This window comes from Schistocerca serialis, chromosome 11 (genome assembly GCF_023864345.2).
Source record: "Schistocerca serialis cubense isolate TAMUIC-IGC-003099 chromosome 11, iqSchSeri2.2, whole genome shotgun sequence".
NCBI classification, from domain to species: Eukaryota; Metazoa; Arthropoda; class Insecta; order Orthoptera; family Acrididae; genus Schistocerca; species Schistocerca serialis.
The window spans coordinates 56,221,565-56,243,407 of NC_064648.1; the positions used below are offsets into that span (position 1 = coordinate 56,221,565).

Below are 21,843 nucleotides of genomic sequence, written 5' to 3' on the forward strand. Positions count from 1 at the left end.
TGGCTAGGTGTCAGAGATCGATATCAGTCGAGAATCTGACGTCGGATTAGGTTTTTAAGGCAGAATAGATTTCCTAAATTGGACCTCTGCTTTCGGAAGGAGCAAGAGCCTACCAAGTGTCGGGATAGTAATAACAACAACAACAAGTAGCACTCCATGACAGAGTCCAGTGCAATGTATTGAGAAGTACTAAAGATGACACATTTAAACTGTAATCCAATCCCTAGTAACAAGTTGTCATGGCTAGATGTCAGAAATCGGTATCAATCGGAATTTAAAGTCACGATTGGGTGTTTAAAGTACTATTAAACTCCTAAATTCGTTCTCTCCACGACAATCAGAAGGAGGAAGGGCCTGCTGGGTGATAGGATGCTAACAACATGAACAAGAACAACAGCAAATATCGTTGCGTGCATGGCGAATCACTAAACATGATAAACTTAAACTGCGATCCAATCCCTAGTATGTACTTAAGTTGTCATGGTCAGATGTCAGAGATCGCTTTCAGTCGGGAATTTGACGTCGTGGTGCGTTTTTAAAATACTATAGAATTTCTAAATTGTTCTCTCCACTACACTGAGTCAGGATAGAGACAACAGAAAATAGCACTGCAGAACAGAGTCCACTGCAATGTACTGAGAAGAACTGAGCACAAAACACTTAAACCACGACCCAGTCCGTAACAACAGGTGTCATGGCAAGGCGTTATGCATCGCTGGGACACACGCACATCCCGTGCGCTCTTGTCCCGATGCCCACACGAAGCGCGCCGCCGGCGTCAACGCTCTTTTTTTTATTTTGTTCGATATTGTTCGTTGAATTTGTTCGTGGCGTACGTCCGTTCACACTCGTTCAGGTTGTTCGTTGATCCGGTCACTCAGTTTTTTTTTATTATAGAGGGTAGCGAAACCCTCTGACCGAACACGCTGAGCTACCGTGCCGGCAATGCTCAGAGGCCAGTGAAAACCGCCACCGCGGCCACAGCCACAGTTGGGGACGCGGGTGTATACCAGAGTGCACCACCACCAGCCATGGAAGGCTTCTGGGGATGATTGGAGTGGTATCAATTCGGATGCCGTCGATATGTACAACGTCAACACCTGTGATTTTGAATCTTCTCTCATGTAACACACAGATCCGCTTCTATCCCCACCCATCCAGCACACCCGTCACTCCGCTTGCTCTCGCTGCAGTAGGCAAGGTCAGAGAGATCGGTCTATTCTTTGTACCTAACCGCCTGTCAGAAAGAGCTAACCCGCACTTCCGGTCTCGAAGTCTTGTGACCATTCCTGGAGCAAACGCCGCCAGCTACCGCACACAGTGAAACAAACAATTGCGGCTCGGATGTATACAGTATATCTAATAAATCCCACCCCGACATAGATTCCCCAGTTTACAAAATCCACCTTGCCTAGTCCGAGACAGCGACGTTTTCGGCCATACACCCCCAATTTCTCAAGCTAAATATAGATTTCTGCCTTTTATATGTCATTTCCGAAGACAGAAGGAATCACGGCATTCACGATTTTTCAAAATGGTTCAAATGGCTCTGAGCACTATGGGACTTAACTTCTGAGGTCATCAGTCCCCTAGAACTTAGAACTACTTAAACCTGACTAACCTAAGGACATCACACACATCCATGCCCGAGACAGGATTCGAACCTGTGACAGTAGCAGTCGCGCGGTTCCAGACTGTAGCGCCTAGAACAGCTCGGCCACTCCGGCCGGCATTCACGCTTTTTCACATCACTAATGCTTCGTTATTTGTCGTGAAAAGCCTGTAACAGTATGGCACACGCTACATTTCCTCTCAGTGTTCTCTCATCATGTAGAAAAATATCAGTTCCAATCAGCTTAATATCTGTCACGTGCTGCATCTCAGGAATAGAACATGAAACACATAGTTCGACTCATGACAGAGTGCTAAGATCTACCTCTGTTACACCCAGCGCTTCGCACCATACGGAGTCGGGTTTATACTACGTATTCTGTTATAATTTCGGTAATACACTATGTGATCAAAAGCATCTGGACACCTCCAAAAACATACTTTTTCATATTACGTGCATTGTGCTTCCACCCACTGCCAGGTACTCCATACCAGCGACGTCAGTAGTCGTTAGACATCGTGAGAGAGCAGAATGGGGCGCAATGTGGAACTCACGAACTTGGAAAGTCGTCAGGTGATTGGGTGTCACTTGTGTCATACGTCTGTACGTGAGATTTCGACACTCCTAAACATCCCTAGGTCCACTGTTTCCGATGTGTTAGTGAAATTTAAATGTGAAGGGAGACGTACAGCACAAAAGCGTACAGGCCGACCTCGTCTGTTCACTGACAGAGACCGCCGACAGTTGAAGAGGGTCGTAATGTGTAATGGGCAGACATCTATCCAGACCATCACACAGGAATTCCAAACTGCGTCACGATCCACAGCAAGTACTATGACAGGCGGAAGGTGAGAAAACTTGGATTTCCTCGTCGAGTGGCTGCTCATAACGCACACGTCACGCCTGTGAACACCAAACGAGGCCTCGCTTGGTGTAAGAACTGTAAACATTGGACGTAGTGTGGAGTGACGAATCACGGTACACAAACTGGTGATCTGATGGCAGGGTGTGCGTATGGCGAATGCCCGGTGAACGTCATCTGCCAGTAAAATTCTCAAACGGTGGTGTTGTGGCGTGGTCGTGTTTTTCATGGAGGAGGCTTGCACCCCATGTTGTTTTGTGTGACTCTGTCACAGCACAGGCCTACAATGTTATAAGCACCTTCTTGCCTCCCACTGCAGTTCGAGGATGGAGATTGCATTTTCAACACGATCGAGCACCTGTTTATAATGAACGGCCGGTGGTGGAGTGGTTACACGACAGTGCCATCCCTGTCATGCACTGGCTTACACAGAGTCCTTACCTGAATCCTATAGAACACCTTTGACACGTTTTGGGACGACGACTTCGTGCCAGGCCTCGACAACCGACATCGATACCTCTCCTCAGTGCAGCACTCCGTAAAGAATGGGCTAACATTCCCCAAGAACCCTTCCAGCACCTGACTGAACGTATGCCAGCGAGAGTGGAAGCTGTCATCAAGGCTAAGGGTGGGCCAACACCATACTGAATTCCAGCATTACTGATGGAGGGCGCTACGAACTTGGGAGTCATTTTCAGCCAGGTGTCCGGATACTTTTGATCACAAAGTGTACATCTGATTTTATTACATTGGGCGTTTCTCTCTCTCTCTGTTCAGGGTGAACGTTGAAATTTCGTTAAAAGGTATCGCTGCAACGAAACAATGCTTGATTAGTGCTGCCACCGCCGAACCATATCCATGGTACCTTAGCCATCGCGTCTACCCACCTGGAGGCATGTCACTGATATCAAATTTATGGGCTAATTAATTACATTCATCATGAGAGTCACTCTGCATGGCGAGTAATTTTTTTTACAGCAGTCGGAATACACTCACTAAGTAGCTGAAATGGGAATCCCTGGAGGAAAGACAACATTCTTTTCGGGGAACACCATTGAGAACCGACATTTTAAGGTGACTGCCAAAGTATTCTACCACCGGCAACATACATTTCACATAAAGACAGCGCAATTGAAAAAACAATCACAACGACTGTGTTACTCTCACCGTGCATAGAGAGCAGTCTTGGTTCTACAGGCACACACAAGAGCAGCTGGTACTCTTACGCTTTCTAGTAGTAATGCCATCTGCGATTTGGAATCCATTCCATCACATACTTGCTTGGATCCTATGGCGACGTCTTTTATCGATTATATCCACTGATTAATCAAAATCGTTCCACTCTCATATCTCGAAAGAAGTCACCTTTTTCGAACCTATCGGCTAAGGACCCCACACAGCAAGACTCCACCATGTCTCTTAGACAGTCCCTCAGCACCTTCCAACTGTTCTTCATCCTCTACCCCACCCTCTCTGCATCTTTGTCCATGTGATCTTTCCAGTTTAAGCCTGAAGTCTGAGAGCGCCATATCACTCACTTTCCTCAATGAAGCGAGTTCTGTGTCAAATGATTCCTCTTATGGAAGTTAAAAAAATGGTTCAAATGGCTCTGAGCACTATGGGCTTAACTGCTGAGGTCATCAGTCCCCTGTAACTCAGAACTACTTAAACCTAACTAACCTAAGGACATGACACACATCAATGCCCGAGGCAGGATTCAAACCTGCGACCGTAGCGGTCGCGCGATTCCAGACTGTAGCGCCTAGAACCGCTCGTCCACTCCGTCCGGCTTCTTATGGAAGCCATGTACGCGATCACTGTTCTGTGCAAGTCATCCCTGCATCGTGTTGCTCCTATCAAGTCTCCATCTCAAGGAAATGGATCAGTTATTCATTATTATGTGGTAATCAACAGCGTACCAGTGGACGGATGGGCTGGAAAATATAACATCGATACGGAACAATGAACTCACCTGATAGTGCGATTAAATTTAGCAATTTTACCAGTTTCTCTGTAATTTCAACGGCACCAGTGCCATGGCAGCATGCTTTCCGATTTCTGTATCATCACTAAACCATCCCTCCGCTACTTTTCGAGTGCCATATAGTTGATTGCAAACGCAGATAGAAGGGTCACTACAAAAGCCGTGCACACTATTTTTGTAAAAATACAATTTTCATTCTGCATGTGTGAAAGTTTTGCAGTGTGTAGATACACCCTTCCCGCTTGTTTTCAGTCAACCGGTTCCCGTGAATGGCGCCGTCGCAGCATGTCTTCAAGATGGCTGCTACACGTGACGTTCGTCAGAAGCCACATGCTGTCATAGAATTCCTGTGCTGTGGAAACGAGGCAGTGGAAACATCCGCAAGAGGTTTAAAAAGGTGTATGGAGATGCTGCTGTCGATCGCAGTACAGTTATTCGCTGGGCAAGCAGGTTACGTGATGAAAGCGGGCACGGCAGTATTGAAGATTGTCCTCGCAGTGGCAGGCCTCGTACTGCACACACTCCACACAATGTATAGAGAGTTAACGAATTGGTGACTGCTGACAGACGCATCACAGTGAACGAATTGTCACGGTACGTTGGGATAGCGGAAGGAAGTGTTTGCAGAATAGTGTTGGCGTTAAAAAATGTTTGTGCCAGTTGGGTTCCCAGGATGTTGACAGTGGCTCACAAAGAAACAAGAAAAACGGTATGTAGCGAACTTTTGGAACAGTACGAGAATGGTAGGGATGAATTTCTTGGAAGAATTGTGACAAGTGACGAAACATGGCTCCATTATTTTTCACCAGAGACGAAGAGGCAATCAATGGAGTGGCATCATGCAAATTCACCCAAGAAAAAAAAATTCAAAACCACACCTTCTGCTGCAAAAGTTATAGCTATGGTGTTTTTCGATTCCGAAGGACTCTTGCTTGTGGACATCGTGCCAAGTGGAACCACCGTAAATTATGATGCATATGTGACGACACTGAAGAAACTTCGAGCTTGACTGAGTCGTGTTCGACCACATCGGCAAAAGCAGGATGTTTTGCTGCTGCACGACAATGTACGGCCACATCTCAGGCAAAAAACCATGGAAGTGATCACAAAACTCGGTTGGACAACACTGAAACACCCGTCTTACAGTCCATGACTCCATGTGGCTATCATCTCTTTGGGAAACTGAAAGATTCCCTTCGTGAAACAAGGTTTGAAGATGATGACTCCCTTGTGCACGCTGCCAAACAGTGGCTCCAACAGGTCGGTCCAGAATTTTATCGTGCGGGTATACAGACGCTGGTTCCAAGACGGCGTAAGGCAGTTGAGAGGGATGGAAATTATGTGGAGAAATGAAAATATTGTTCCTAAGGGATGTATCTACACACTGTAAAACTTCCAAACATGTAGAATAAAAGATGGATTTTAAAGAAAATAGTGTGCATTTCGTTTGGAGTGACCCTCGTAGATGCCTGTGCAGTATGTAAACTAATGGCTATTTCTCGAATATATATACCAAAATATACCAGACTGCGTCCGTTACCAATCTACATATTTCTAGCAGTTAGCGTGTAATTTACTTTTACGATGGCCCATCTTTTCCTGTATAGATCGCAGTCACAGAGCATTCTCGCATTCTTAGGATAAACTAGAGACTGGAAGATCTCCCAGCATTGTCTTTGACCAAATTAATTTGCAGGTGACCAGAAGTAGAAGGCTACATTACACAAGAACAGGACGAGGTGAGTCTGTAACTGCTGTTCAGTATACACTGTTCCACACCCATCTCTCTCCCGGTGCCCATCCAAATGCACAAGATCTCTTCAGATGCGCGCTTACGAAGATGTACAGTAGATATGAGAATGTTGTGATAATATAAGAGATGAATATGAAGAAGAAACGTGTGCATTATGCATGATGGCGATCCAGACAGATGGAGATTGATGCATTTTACGTAAGTAAACAGCACTATCAGCTCTACATTATTGTTTTAGTGTCTCGGGTCAGTAATAAGAAGTTATTGGTAATAGAGAGAACTGATCATGGAATACAGAGACATGCATTCCTAAGGAAACATGGTTCTGTACTTAAAACGCGCTATAATGTTAAAGTCGGGTGGATTCCTACCTATTAGCCATGTGGTACGCGCCTCTTTCCAATGTAAGAAACGTATATCCAGCGTATTTCTCCCTGCAAGTTTCTCTACGGTAAACTATGGTGACAAACTGTAAAGTGACAAAACTAATTTCATACACACCAACCAAAACACAAACATTATATAGTTTTCCAGAGGTGTATCACGCCTACTGTTTACAGAGATCAAGCCCGATTACGGTTCATAAATTATGATATGTTCACAACAGTCCTATAAATTGATCGTTGACAGTCGAAATTGCGTACGAAGAAACAGTGAAAACATACAAGGAAATGAACACCATGATCAGCAGCTAGAGGAGATGTAACATTCTTACCACAGTTTACCACTGCCCCAGGTATCCTTCCTGTTGCACACAGATATCATCATGGTTCAATCTTAGGTTGTATTGCCCATGTGTGGTATAACATCTCCATTTCGCCTCGACGCACATTTCCAGATTGCCTCCTCTCTCCACTAGTAAGGTATATATATATATATATATATATATATATATATATATATATATATATATGTGTGTGTGTGTGTGTGTGTGTGTATGTATATATATATATATATCATCAGTCTATTTTCATTCCCCAGAACACAAAATTTTACTTATTTTTCTCAGTATACATTTCATGGTACGCTTCTCTAATATTATATATTCTCAGTCAGTCCCCATAATTTTACGAAGTTTTCGAGATTTTAAGCGCTGTTTGGCGTGGCCGGCACTGGGATGGGTGACCGTCTGGGCTGCCATGCGCTGTTGCCATTTTTCGGTGTGCACTCAGTCTTGTGATGCCGTGATGCCAATTGAGGAGCTACTCGACCGAATAGTAGCGGCTCCAGTCACAGAAAACCATCGTAACGACCGGGACAGTAGTCTGCTGACCACACGTCCCTCCTGTCTCCATCCTCAGCTGAGTATGATGCGGCGGTCGGAAGGGTCCCGATGGGCCACTTGTGACCTGAAGACGTAGTGCTTTCGAGATTTTACATATTTCATCTTATTTCCCTCAATTTTTGCGTATTTCACATCGATTTTTCGTGATTATACTATTTTTCCTCGAATTTTGCCTATTTCATGACTTTTTAATATTTCTTCACAGTTTTCCACATGTATGTCGTAATACTGCTGACATACCTACGTGCTGTTTGATGACCCAGTCCTCCCGTTGGTGGATACACCTTCAGACACACAACTATGAGGGTAACCCGTGGCGGATCCTGTTTTCAACACTATCCCAGACGTAGCGTTGTGTGAATGCACTTCTGAGCATCGCTCCAGATATAACGCGTGACGAACAACCCACCTTACCCCAGATATGGTGTATTGTGGATCCACATGAGAACGTCGTTCTGGATATAACGAGTGATGGATCCTCACTTGAACACTAACTCAGGTGTACTCTGGGTCTTGGGAGACATCCGTAACACATCACACATGCACGGATACTTACATAGAGAAAACAGAGTTAACGTACTGCAACTGTAGAATATGTACTTGGAGGTGACTAGATGTATTCGAGTACAATGCTATAGTATACCGTCCGAGCAGCAAAATAGTGAATTTGCGCTATGTGTTGACAACTGCACTACATTTACACTCAATTCTGAAGTACGTGGCGAGAAGTGATGTCTAGACCGCATCGCCAGAAGTGACATAAAACCGATAAAATTAAGAAAATATACGAAAGATACGTATAAATCGAGAGAAGAAACGATAAAATGCGGGGTAAATTGAAGGAATACTTGCATGTCTTCTGGTTGGCGTAGGAAAATTCTTGTACGTGGAAAACATGTATGTAGCAGTAAGAATAATACGAGAAAAAGTTGACATGGAAGCAACAGGAACCTGGGAAACAGTCATTTTTCATCAAAGCGGTAAGACGGCTGGAATAGAATCTTTTAACATGGATGACCGCTAAATGTAAAGTAATAAATTTATATATGTCTGACTACAAACAGAGGTGTGACCCCAGAGTTGTGAGCAACCACCTTACAGGTTTTTATAAAGTGTTCTTAGTTAAGGAGCGTTTTATTGCCAGCTGTTGGACTGCAATATACAACTATAAAATGGATCACGTTTTTGACCATGTGCAGGACTGTTTAGGTGTTTTAAACCTTAAAAAGCAGTGTGCTTCTATGTATTCTCCACCGAACAGAGCCTTGAGGTGACAGGTAACAAATACCTCACAAACAGTTGCCGTATGATTTCTTTAACAACATGCTGCTGTATGTCTATTGGGGCAATAGTGATACGTGCAAGTTGACAGTTGTCTTTGGTGCGTTCCTGGAAAAGACAACATCTATTTCTAAACTGACTTACAGCTGATATATTGAATGGAATGATCGATTGACATAGAGTTGTAACGAGATTTGATTTAATGGCAGACTGATGACGCATTCTAGAGAGAGGGATATGTTGCTGCAGGCCATGTATCGCGCATTTAGCAATTTTCTCCGTTGTTCCCTCGGAGAGTATCAGTTCTGTGGTATAACCTGCGTTCGACTCTTATGAAACCGCGCTTTCCGTATGTGGCTTAGGGCACTATCTACCTGCGATAGTTAACAGTAAACCTCTCGATACCACACTCATCGCAGGACTTCCAGTTGATGTGTGATTAAACAGGTCCATCGACGAAAAACCTGTTTCGGTACCCTCCTTTAGACGAACGAAGATTTCTGGGACGTACTCCATTCGCCTGCAGCATCTTGTGGATAAATCGAGTCTTCAGTTTCATAAAGGTGTGAAGCGCCTGTTACTATACTTTTCAGTTCGTCCTATCCAAAAGTATGCATGTGGATCATCTGGGAGATTGCAAGTCTTAGAATTTTTAGTACGTAGTGAATAAGATTCCCAAACGTTATAGAAAATCAAACAACACATGCGTAAGTCGGCAATATGACCACATACATATGGAAAACTGTGGAAAAAATATCACAAAATCGAAAAAAATTACGTGAAAATCTAGTAAAATCACGAAAAATTGATGTGAAAGATGTAAAATGAGGGAAATACGATGAAATATGTGGAATTGCGAAAAAGTGGTAAAATTACGGGAATTGACTGAGGATATATAAAATTAGAGAAACATACCATGAAATGAGTACTGGCCGAGCGGTTCTAGGCGCTACAGTCTGGAACCGCGTGACCGCTACGGTAGCAGGTTCGAATCCTGCTTTGGGCATGGATGTGTGTGATGTCCTTAGATTAGTTAGGTTTAAGTAGTTCTGAGTTGTAGGGGACTGATGACCACAGAAGTTAAGTCCGATAGTACTCAGAGCCATTTGAACCATTTGGGGGTGGGGCTCTCTGGTAAACATGAGTGTCCACGTAGTGCGGCTACGAGGGCGGCGGCAATTTTCATCGACCTCTGAGCGTTGAGTGTAATACAGGCTCCAAAGAAAATATATTACAAGGAAAAGATAGTCATATCAGATAACAAATTAAAGACAATATGAGATATTGTGAAGGTAGAGACTGGTGGAACCAGATATGAAGAGTGCCAAATAGCATTAAGAGTAAATGACACACTGATGACAGATGTGTATAGTGTTGCAGAACCTTTTAACAAACATTTTATAACTGTTGCTGTGAAGATGGGGTTGTCAGGTTCTGTAGATGCTGCCATGGCATACCTCAGATGAAACATTTCAAGTAACTTCCATAATATGAATTTGACCCTCACTACCACAGCAGAAGTAATTCCATCATAAAATCTTTAAAATCAAAAACATCTAGTAGGTATGATGAAATATCAACAACGTTAATTAAAGAATGTGATTCAGAGTTATGTTACATATTAAGCTATCAATGGAATATTTCCTGAATGGTTAAAATATGCTGAATTTAAGCCACTGTTTAAGAAAGGATATAAAGAAATAGTGTCAAATTTCCATCCAGTTTCATTTTTGCCAGCATTCTCAAAAATTTTAGAAAAGGTAATGTACAATCGGGTTTATAACCATCTTATCACAAATAACACGCTGTCAAAGCTGCAGTTCGGATTTCTAAAGCGTTCTGATATTCAGAAGCCTGTCTACGGTTACAGTGAAAATGTATTTAATTCATTAGACAAAAAGTTGCAGGTATCTGTCAAAGGCATTTCACTGTGTAAATCACAATATCCTTTTAAGTAAATTAGAATATGTTGCAACAAGAAATGCTGCAAAATGGTTCAAATCTTATATTTCTAGCACGAAACAGAGTGTTATTAGGAAAGAGAACAATCAGGCATCATCCAACTGGGAACTAGTTACACATTGGGTCCCACAAGGTTCCATCTCAGGGCCTTTACTTTTTCTTGTGTATATCAATGACTTTTCATCGGTAACATTACCAGATGCCGAGTTTGTTTTGTTTGCCGATGATACAAACATTGCAATAAATAGCAAAACAAGAGCGGCTAATAAAATATTTGTGGACATTAATCACTGGTTCATAGCCAATTCTTTGTCTCTAAACTTTAAAAAACACACTACATGCAGCTCAGGACTTGCGAGGGGTGTGCCACGAGTATATGCCTAAAATACGATGACAAGGAGATAGATGAAGTGGACAATGTTAAGTTCTTGGGATTACAGCTTCATAACAAATTAACTGGGAGGAGCACACCACAGAATTGCTGAAACATCTAAACAAACCTCTATTTGCAATGCGAATTCTGTCAGACATGGAGGATATAAAAATTAAAAAGCTGTCATACTATGCTGACTTTCACTCCATAATGCCATATGGGACGATTTTTTGGGGTAATTCGTCAAGTCAAGCTAAAGTTTTCCGGGCACAAAAAGTGCAATAAGAGTTGTATGTGGTGTGAAATCAAGAACATCCCGCAGAAGACTGTTTAGGGAACTAGGGATATTAATGCTTCCCAATATATTTATTCCTTAATGAAATTTGTCATTAAAAATATATCACTTTTTCAAACCAACAGCTCAATTCATGGAATAAATACTAGAAGTAAGAATAATCTTCACAAGGATTTAAAGTCACTTACTTTTGTCAAAAAAGGTATGCATTATTCAGGAACACACATTTTCAATAACTTGCCAGCAGCCATAAAAAGCTTAACAACCAATGAAATTCAGTTTAAGAGAAGCCTAAAGGATTTATTGGTGGTCAACTCCTTCTACTCCATTGGTAAATTTCTCAGTATATATAGCTGTAAATATTTGTCATATATTATTGTTTTTATAAGATGTTCCACATCCTGGAGGACCTCCACTACCGATCAACTAGAATGAAAGTAAATTTAATCTAATTTAATTGGGACAAGGGTGCACGGGATGTGCGAGTGTTCCAGCGATCTCCGACAACTTGCCATGACAACTACTGCTATGGACTAGGTGGTGGTTCAGATGTGTCGTATTCAGTGCTTCTCAAAGGATCGTAGTCGTGTCGTAGTTGTGCCTTGCAGTGCTATTTTCTGTTGTCTCTATCCCATCATGCAGCAGGCCCTTCCTCCTCCTTCTGGATATAGTGGAGAGAACAGCCTTAGGAGTTATATGGTGCTTTAAAAACTAAAATGCAACATCAAATTCCCCGTTGATCAAGTTATTGTTTCTGATAGTGGTATTGCGAGGATGTAGCTATCCAGCCCGTCTGCAGATTGTTTAAGGACATAGCATGTAACTGAGCTGAAAATTGAAATTTTCAGGTATCTCCTACATTAATGGACTTCCTACCATATGACGTAAATGTGGCAGTAATCAGCGATAGGGTCAAGGGAAAACAAATCCAGTGGGGTTTCGAAACCGGATGCAGGATCATATCCCGCCAAATATTCCAGTCCTATTACCCACCAATTGGAAATAGGAAAAACTGTCCCACACAAAAGGTATCGATATAATGAATTAGTCAGTCAATCTGACAGAGTGAGGGAATATTTCCAAGATATCCACAGCTGGAGGTTTACCAGATCTGTTTATGGTTCGGTCCGACTGCGACCACCAGGGCGTGCTGGCTTGGTATTATCAGGGCGTGGCCACTTGAGAGAGAGAGAGAGAGAGAGAGAGAGAGAGAGAGAGAGAACTGTGTTACGACAGTAATTTCAGCCTACGCGAGTGGCGACACGTGAGAGAGTTTTTCAGATATGTTTAAGCGGTCTGTGACAGCGTAATTACGTGTTACCTTACACGATCGGGATAAAAAGACACCGCAGCAATTGTTTAAACATTCCACACACTGCAATCAATTTCCTGACAAATCCTTTAAAGAAACTATGTTCCATAGACCACCTTGTGTCCCATAAAGAGTTTATATACATATTATTCCATACACTGCAGTCAGTTTAGCATCAAAAAGTAAATAAACTATATGCCAAACACTGTTTTGTAAGCCATAAATTGTTTAAGTAAACAATATTCCACCCATTATTTAAATTGTTTAAACAATATTCGATGCACTGCAATCGATTTCCCGCCACATTCTTTATTTAAATGAATAAACCATATTCCATACACAACCTCGTACCCACTTAAATTACTTAAATAAACATTATTCCACACATTGCCTTGTCTACCAGAAATCTTTTAAACAATATTCCATACACTCCACTCGATTTCTCACCAAATTGTTTAAATAAACTGTATTCGATACACAGTCTTGTATCCCATAAATTGTTCAAATAAACAATGTTTCACGCATTGTCCAAATTGCTTAAACAACATTCCATACACTGCAATCGATTTCCCACCAAATGGCCAATCAGCTGAGTCTTTTTCCCGCGAATTTCCAGAACGGGGAGTGGAGGGGGAGGGGTGTGGGAAGGAGTTCTGCTACCTTGGAAGAAATATGGCACGTGACTGGCGAAGCATAGTGGCCATAGGATGTACACTACGGTATTGCTGACCAAAACGAGTTTACTAGTGTCAAACATTGGTCTTATATTTGTGGAATAAATTTCTGCGGATGTACTTTTGGACCACAGGATTATATAGAGGTGAATTACAGACTGTTTGAAAAATAGAAAAGAACTCCGTGACACACCCGCCTCACATTTCCACTCTATAAATTACGTCTCTGATTTTGTAATGAAACCGACAAACGTGGGGAATCATTGCCGACTCTGGTATTTGACGTTCGCAAATTTTTTGCCGCCATGTAAACTGGTGCACACTCCAGAGGCAGCCAAAGTTGTATCACCTCCACCAAGGCAACACATAGGAGAGGACTGTGGGGGTTAAAAGCACCTCCAGGCATGACCACTGCACAGACTTCCAAAATTCACAGTGACTATATCGCCACTTGATAGGAACTTCAACAAGCCTTTGACATAATTTTCAGAACTCTAAATTCATTTTGAATATGTGAACTGTGTGAGCTCATAATGAAGTTGTTTGTACTAACTCATTTCCAGGTGAATTAGTGACATCAGCGTCTGCATTTAGTTATGAAATTTACAGTAAAAGAACTGATTGTTTGGTTTGTAGATGTTGGATTTATCAGCTGTAACATCCCTCCTGGCAGAATGAGCAAACGAATTTGTTCTTAACTGCCTTTGATTTACATATACGTTGCTGCACTTCACTTGTCAGCACATATAACAAACGATTCGTGATATTAGAATGTAGATAATGTCTGTTAGGCTCACTGCAGTTAGTTGTCACGTGGCAGTGATAAGGTGGTGGTTCTTGGTACCTACATCAATGCCTTGAGGTATACAATGATATCAGGATGAAGAGATTGGATTATGGAAATCCACCAAAATTTTGGTTTACTCTGAGTCCATATGTTTTACTGATGGGTTTATATAAATGGAAACCAGAAGAACCTATTTAAAATTTGTGTCTACGTGTGTGTGCGTGCATGTGTGTGTGTGTGTGTGTGTGTGTGTGTGTGTGTGTGTGAGAGAGAGAGAGAGAGAGAGGGAGAGAGAGTGAGTGAGTGTGCGTGGTGAGAGAGGCACAATTGCACATTCCTGTCTGTCCATATCTGGGTGAACTTGGCTGTATGATTGTCAAGATGTGCATGGACATTCTCCCAGTGGATGCCTTATGTGGTTGCAAATGTGATAATTTGCATGTAGCAGGGCATACGTACTATGTTTTAATAGATGGGAGGGAGCGCTGAAATACTGTCATTATTATATATTAAATGTTTTGATTAAATGAAACTAATTTTCTCTAATTAGTGATGTATCGAAGAACTTACATATAACTGGACTGAAATTTTTGCTACACTGTAGGGATATTATCTTCAAATACCTAGAGACACGACTAGTTTCACGTATTTCCTTTTTAAGTGGCAGAATGAATTATGGACCCATGCAGCTGGTGTTCGTTGTATTATGTGTACGTTTCAGCGAAGATAAGCTATTGCTTAACAATAAAATCCTGAACTCAAAGGAAATCACGATTTGGAACTAATTACGTCAAAATGTGAGAACTGAATTAATTGTGAGAAGGAATATAGGAAGTTTTAATGCAAAGTGGATGAGGGCTACCTTATATGCTGATTTTTTTCAGCGCTCTATATTAACGAAGGAAAACTTGTAGTTTTAAAATTTGTCACTGGACGGATACTGAATGTTACAGTTTCACATATCTGACAGTTTTCTTCAATTTTCTTGTGTGTGTCTAATAGTAGAGTGTAATAATGTTTGTGACTCGTACAGGAGCATTTCTCGTGACGAGAAAGGCAGGAGGCTTATCCAGGCGGCTCAGGGCGGTGAAACGGAAGAGCTGAGGGCTCTGCTAGCAGTGGGGGCAGACGTGGGGTCGATGGACGACGACAGGAGGACCGCTCTGCAATGGGCAGCGTGGGAGGGACACGAGGAAGCGGTGACGTATCTACTGGAGATTGGAGCAGAGGTGAATGCCCGGAACATCAGGCACAACACGCCTCTGCACTCAGCCGCAAGTGCTGGCCATGCGGCTGTGGTGAGGCTGCTTATGAGGGCCTCTGCTGACGCCAACATCAGAAATCTATCGGGATATACGCCGCTGCACTGGGCTGCACAAGAAGGCCACTTACAAGGGGCGACTGTGCTGCTGGAGTTTGGAGCCAACATGGAGGCTAGGGACGATGAGGGGAATACACCCCGTCAGCTTGCCAGGAAGAGCAACCATCAGCAACTGGTACAGTTGCTAACATGAAGCTTCCAGTTCTATAGTTCTACAGATATGTAACAACGTAAGCTCCAAATATTATTTTCCCTTTCTTTTAAAATAAAGAATATAAAAAATTTGTCCTATTTTCATTCATTTGCGCCTATCATTACATAGCAGGTAGAACTGATCTAGTAACACAACAAGAATGATAACAGGAGATAACCATACACTAATATAAGTACCCTTTCTGTACAGGAGACAGTACGAAACATATTTATTGAGCTAACTTTATAGAAGTCAATTGCAAATGAAAAACATTCCCTTCGTTACCAAAAGACAGCAATACTGTCTGAAGCTCAAGTTTCTGCTGGCGCATACATTGTTCAAATAACTTATGCGAATGCAGTTATGAGATGTCTTCATCAGTTACTGATGCTTTGGCAGAAGACACAGTCATTTATTTTTCAGTGCATAGATGGTAACATGGTGACTGTCAAAGACGTCATCTGGCTCAAATCCTATACGTTGTTTGAACTAATGTTCCACAATATCTAATTATTAATATGTCCTTGGTAGGACCATATATGATGATATGCCAACGAGCACACACTGCAGACTATACAGATTGCTATCATTTAGGCTGAATGGTTAGGAAGAATCTTTGATCTCAGACATAGTTTACTTCAGTGTAGATGATGGAATAGCTTTCCTATTTAATTACATTGTGACGCTGTGACCAATGATCACATACGTATATTTGCAATTGTATTATCATTTTTTCTTTAATTACAGGGTCAAAGAACTAACTCAAACGAATCCTTTCCCACAAAGCTTTGATGCTTTTCTCTTCTGACGGCCTCCCCTTTTCACCTAGACGTCATACCAGCAGAGTGGCAGCAGGGGTCCCGCAGCAGCTCTGGCCGTATAGGTGTCGCTGCCGACTGTACCCTGACAATTCCAGCACGCAGTCTGCCAGTATCTCATAATGGGAGAATGTTACAAATTTATGCAAGCATATCACAGAACTAAATACATCGCATGAGAGATCAATGCTACTCGAGTCTAGAAGAATGAAACACATTGCCGTTTGTAGTGTTTATCGAAGTTACTACTACCATTTGCCACTGTGAGGAACATTACTCTACATCATACACCTATCGTCAGCAATTGTACACTATGCGATCAAAAGTATTCGGACACCTGGCTGAGAATGACTTAGAAGTTAATGGCGCCCTCCATCGGTAATACTGGAATTCAATATGGTGTGGCCCCACCCTTAGACTTGATGACAGATTCCACTTTCGCAGCCATATGATCAGTCATGTGCTGAAAGGTTTCTTGAGGAATGGCAGCCCATTCTTCACAGAGTGCTGCACTGAGGAGAGGTATTGATGTCGGTCGATGAGGCCTGGCACGAAGTCGGCGTTCCAAAACATTCCAAAGGGGTTCTATACGATTCAGGTCAGGACACCGTGCAGGGCAGTCCATTACATGGATGTTAATGTCACTTAACCACTCCGCCACATGCTGTGCATTATGAACAACTGTTCGATCGTATTCAAAGATGCAATCGCCATCCCCGAATTGTTCTTCAACAATGGGAAGCAAGAAGGTGGATAAAAAATCAATGTAGTCCTGTGCTGTGATAGAACCACGCAAAACCACACGGGGTGCAAGCCCCCTCCATGAAAAACATGACCACTCCATAACAACAACGCCTCCGAATTTTACTGTTGGCACTACACACGCTGGCAGATGACGTTCAGCGGGCATTCGCCATACCTACACCCTGCCATCGGATCGCCACATTGTGTATCGTCATTCGTCGCTTCACACAACGTCCCATGTTTACCCCCCTTACACCAAAGCGAGGCGTCGTTTGGCATTTACCGGTGTGACGTGCGGCTTATGAGCAGCCGGTCGACCATTAAGTCAAAGTTTTATCAACCCCCCGCCTAACTGTCACAGTACTTGCTGTGGATCGTGATGGAGTTTGGAACTGCTGTGTAATGTGCATGGGGGCTTAATTCAATAAAATGCAAATAATTTTTTTTTTTCGATGTTTGTCCGATTACGAAGTCTCGTAACCGGTTGGCCCTGATTAGTATTAGTACGCAATCTGACTGCATAGAATAACAAGAAAGAATGAAAGGAAATTTCCGTTAACACAATTAATTAATTAAGTCACCAGCAACTATAAAATCTACGAAACAAAAACTACGAAACAACAAAGCACAAGTGTAACTGTTCTGTGTGTGGAAGTGTGATTCAACGTACACATCTGGCACGGCTCTTCCTCAATAAAACAAGGTATTTTAAGCACCATTTACACTGAAATAATTAAAAAAAACAGAAATTCTATAATTGCCCAAGAAACCAGAATTACACTCTAATACATGAACGCAAGCCAGGTGCTTTGCTAACTTAACCTGTGACCAAGAGACATTGTTGGTTAGGAAATTTGAAATAAAAAAAAGTTTTTCTTACCTTCATATATATTGACGAAAAATACACACTGATCATTACAACATCCCCATTCGAACAGCATCGGCTGTCTAGCCCATCAGAACAACTGCACACGACATGCTCACAACTAGTACTGCTATCGACATCCTCTCAACAAGCACGGACTACGGCAACCTCAGAACTCCTACTGCCCACGGCAACTTCTGAACAAGCACTGCCAGTGGAGGCGGCTGAATACTCTTTGGCGCAATCTCTGGTGCTGTGACTCAGTGTAGCCACCTTTCATATGCCCCTCCTCCACGGGCTAGAATTTGATGGTATTTTTGCCAGCATTGGTGGTGAAAATACCACCAAATTCGTCCAAAAAAAATACAGACAAAAATAAAAGATAATATTAATAAGTAAGTATCACATAACTAGATCAATTTTGGCTTTGCACTGACCCTTCAATAACCTAATATAAAATACAGTAGGGAATACAAATGCTTCCATACATGTGATTTACATAATAGTTTACACAAGTATCATTCAATCAGTGGCACCAGCAATGACGAATAGGTGTAGGTAAGAGTCTCATAACATTTCATAAACAGTAAATACACAAAAAATCGGTTTGTACAAATATTCACATAAAATCTTTTCAGTAGTTCAATAAACAGGAAGCACTTCCCAGAGTAGTTGACAGTTCCAACAGTAGCACCCAGCAATGGTCAACAGGTGCAAGTAGCAGTCTCATAATATTTCATCAGCAGTATTTAAACAGCTCCAACAGTGGCACCCAAAAATGGCGAGCAGGCGCAGACACCAACAAGTGACATTACCTCAGTAGAAGCAGTTCCATCAGTGACACCCAGTAATGTTGACAGGTGCAGACACCAACAAGTGACATTATGTCAGTGTAAACAGTTCCATCAGTGGCACCCAGCAATGTTGAGAAGGTGCAGACACCAACAAGTGACATTATTTCAGTGGAAGCAGTTCCATCAGTGACACCCAGTAATGTTGACAGGTGCAGACACCAACAAGTGACATCATTTCAGTAGAAGCAGTTCCATCAGTGGCACCCAGCAATGTTGAACAGGTGCAGACACCAACAAGTGACATCATTTCAGTAGAAGCAGTTCCATCAGTGGCTCCCAGCAATGTTGAACAGGTGCAGATGTAACGTCCCCTTACAAAAATTACTGAATTACTGTGCTGATAAACTTCTTACATTATTTGCTTTTCAAACAGCTGAGCAAAACTGAACGTACTCAAACATTCACTAAAGTGACACACAATATTTTTAGCGCAACGCAATCTGACTTTCAAAAATCACTACAAAAGTATGGCCCTAACTAACATTAACCTATACCTTTCACAAATCACTTACCTCACCAAAAATCTTCGTTACTCGAACTACTGCAATACAGCGAGCGCCACTGCTGCCAGCTAAATAAAAGATTCAAACTACTGAAGACACTAACTACTGATAGGCATAGTTAGCAAATGAAAGATTTTGATACAGAACAAACAATGTATTTACCTTAATAGTGTTGAAAAATCATAATATACATAGCAGTTCATGACATCCGTTCTTACATATATCAAAACTCCGCCATTTCTCTCCCCACATCCACCACTGCTGGCGGGTCACCTCCAACTGCGCAACGCTACGCGCTGTTCACATCCAGCTGCCCAACACTACAATGGCAGACAACAATGCAAACTAGCCACAGACTGCACACAGCACAGCCAGTGATTTTCATACAGAGCGCTACGTAACGGTGCCAATAAGAAAACATAAACAGCCTACTTACATAGCCCCATGGTCCCCACAAAAAAATTTTGCATATTGTGTTGGGCAGTGGCCAATAATAATTTGATAAAATTTTTCATAATTACAATAACAAAGATATCAAATGCACACACTTATTGATACAGTGTTGGTCAAAAGCTAAAATTTTCTCACAGCCCATAAAGACAGTCCTAATCATTCATCACAGTAAAATTGCAGTATTTTTCTCAAAGTCTGAGCAGTAAAAGAAAATGCACACGGAAGTAGTGGATTTCCATGCAATCTTGAAGAATTAGTGTTCTCCTTCCAACGGAAAGACAGTGCTGACTCTCGACATGCAGACAGGTAATGGGCAATCCCACAGCAGAGTCATTCGAAGTTTTGAAGAATGTTGGTAGGTAGGTCATCACAGAGTAGACCCACTGTAGTCCTGGTAGAGATTACGGTATTGGTGGGCCACCAGATGTGCAGACCCACTGTAGTCCTGGTAGAGATTGTGGTACTGGTGGGCCACCAGAGGTGCAGACCCACTGCAGACCTTGTAGAAGTAATGGTACTGGTGAGTCAGCAAAGGTGTAGACCCACTGTAGTCCTTGTAGAAATAATGGTATTGGTGGGTCATCAAAGATGCAGACCCACTGTAGTCCTTGTAGAGATGGCCAGCAGCCATCTGTTGTGACTGTGCAGGTGCACAATCACCATTGAAGAGTCTTGCGGATAATATAGCAAGTCAATAACCACCACTTGTGCACTCACAAAGTTTTCGAAATTGTCCTTAGAACCAGCAATGCTGTTATCCAGTCCCTTGCTGAATTATTAACACAAGTGCAAACACTAAAAGTCCCTACTTCTCACATATTGTCCATATACTATGACCAACAGAAACGTGTGCAGTGAAATGGAACTTACAAGTTAATAATATGATGAACTGGTGTCAATTACAATTTTATAACATAAGAATACAATCACAAAGATATAAAATACATCATTAAAGAACATAACAATACAGATAACATTTGTAGTACAGGCTTTACAAAAGAATCGAAATAACACATACATCAGTGTTACAGGAATTATGACATGAGTACATATATAAAAGATCAGAATAACTTTCGAAACATCAACTTCACACATGAGCATTAAAACAAAACAGAATAAATAATGTCTAAACATCTTTACAAAGAAAATTACATAGTATTTGAAAAATTGTACAATATAAATCTTATTAGCTAAACACATAAAGACAGGAAAAAGGCAAATACACAAGGGCACATAAACACATAGTGGGATAACACAAAAGGAAAGGACAAGGTTTGTTTTCAGTGTAACATTTGGTACTGCAGTCCAACCCAAAACATCATTCCATAGATTGTCCCTCTTATTTCAACATTTGCTCCAGCAAAAAAAAAAAAAAAAAAAAAAATCCTATCCAAGCATGCTTTCTGTATTCTGTTCACGTCCTCTTTCAAAAGTAGTTTTTCTCCACTGTACACTACTTTTTTGGCCAAACAATTTTCTTATAGCTTCTCAATGCATTTCTTTCAATTCATCACAGTTCGTTTCTTATATAGCTACCCCCTCTTAAGCTAACTTAAATCTACTGAGCTCAGATCTATATACCAATGGAAGAGGCAATGCAGCATCACATAACAAATTAACACAAACCGCAAGGACAAAAAAATTGAAATTGGCGAAGCCAGCTACAGTAAATCAAAATTACCAAGCAATGCAACATTACAACTAATATGAGCCAATGTGCAGCAACAAGAAAAATAAATCAGTAGTAAACCGGCTTAGCAGAGTAATGTAAAGTGAAATTTAGTAGCACTATGCCTGGCAAACAGCAGTAGCAAATGCAATAACTTATATCTAAACATGACAAAGCTCAAGCAGAAAAAATATTACAGTAAAAATGGCCATGTTTAATACCTATGTCACATCTTAACACTAG

At 41.7% G+C, this 21,843-nt stretch overlaps 1 protein-coding gene across 1 annotated transcript in view; it reads left to right on the top strand.

Annotated features, from left to right (window-relative positions):
* Positions 1-15,694, top strand: part of LOC126426432 (26S proteasome non-ATPase regulatory subunit 10-like) — a 37,845-nt gene extending 22,151 nt beyond the window's left edge. Inside the window, exon 2 of the mRNA XM_050088349.1 lies at positions 15,214-15,694. Within this exon, the coding sequence (XP_049944306.1) occupies positions 15,214-15,694 (481 nt within the window). The remainder of the gene's footprint in view (positions 1-15,213) is intronic.
* Positions 15,695-21,843: the final 6,149 nt, after the last annotated feature.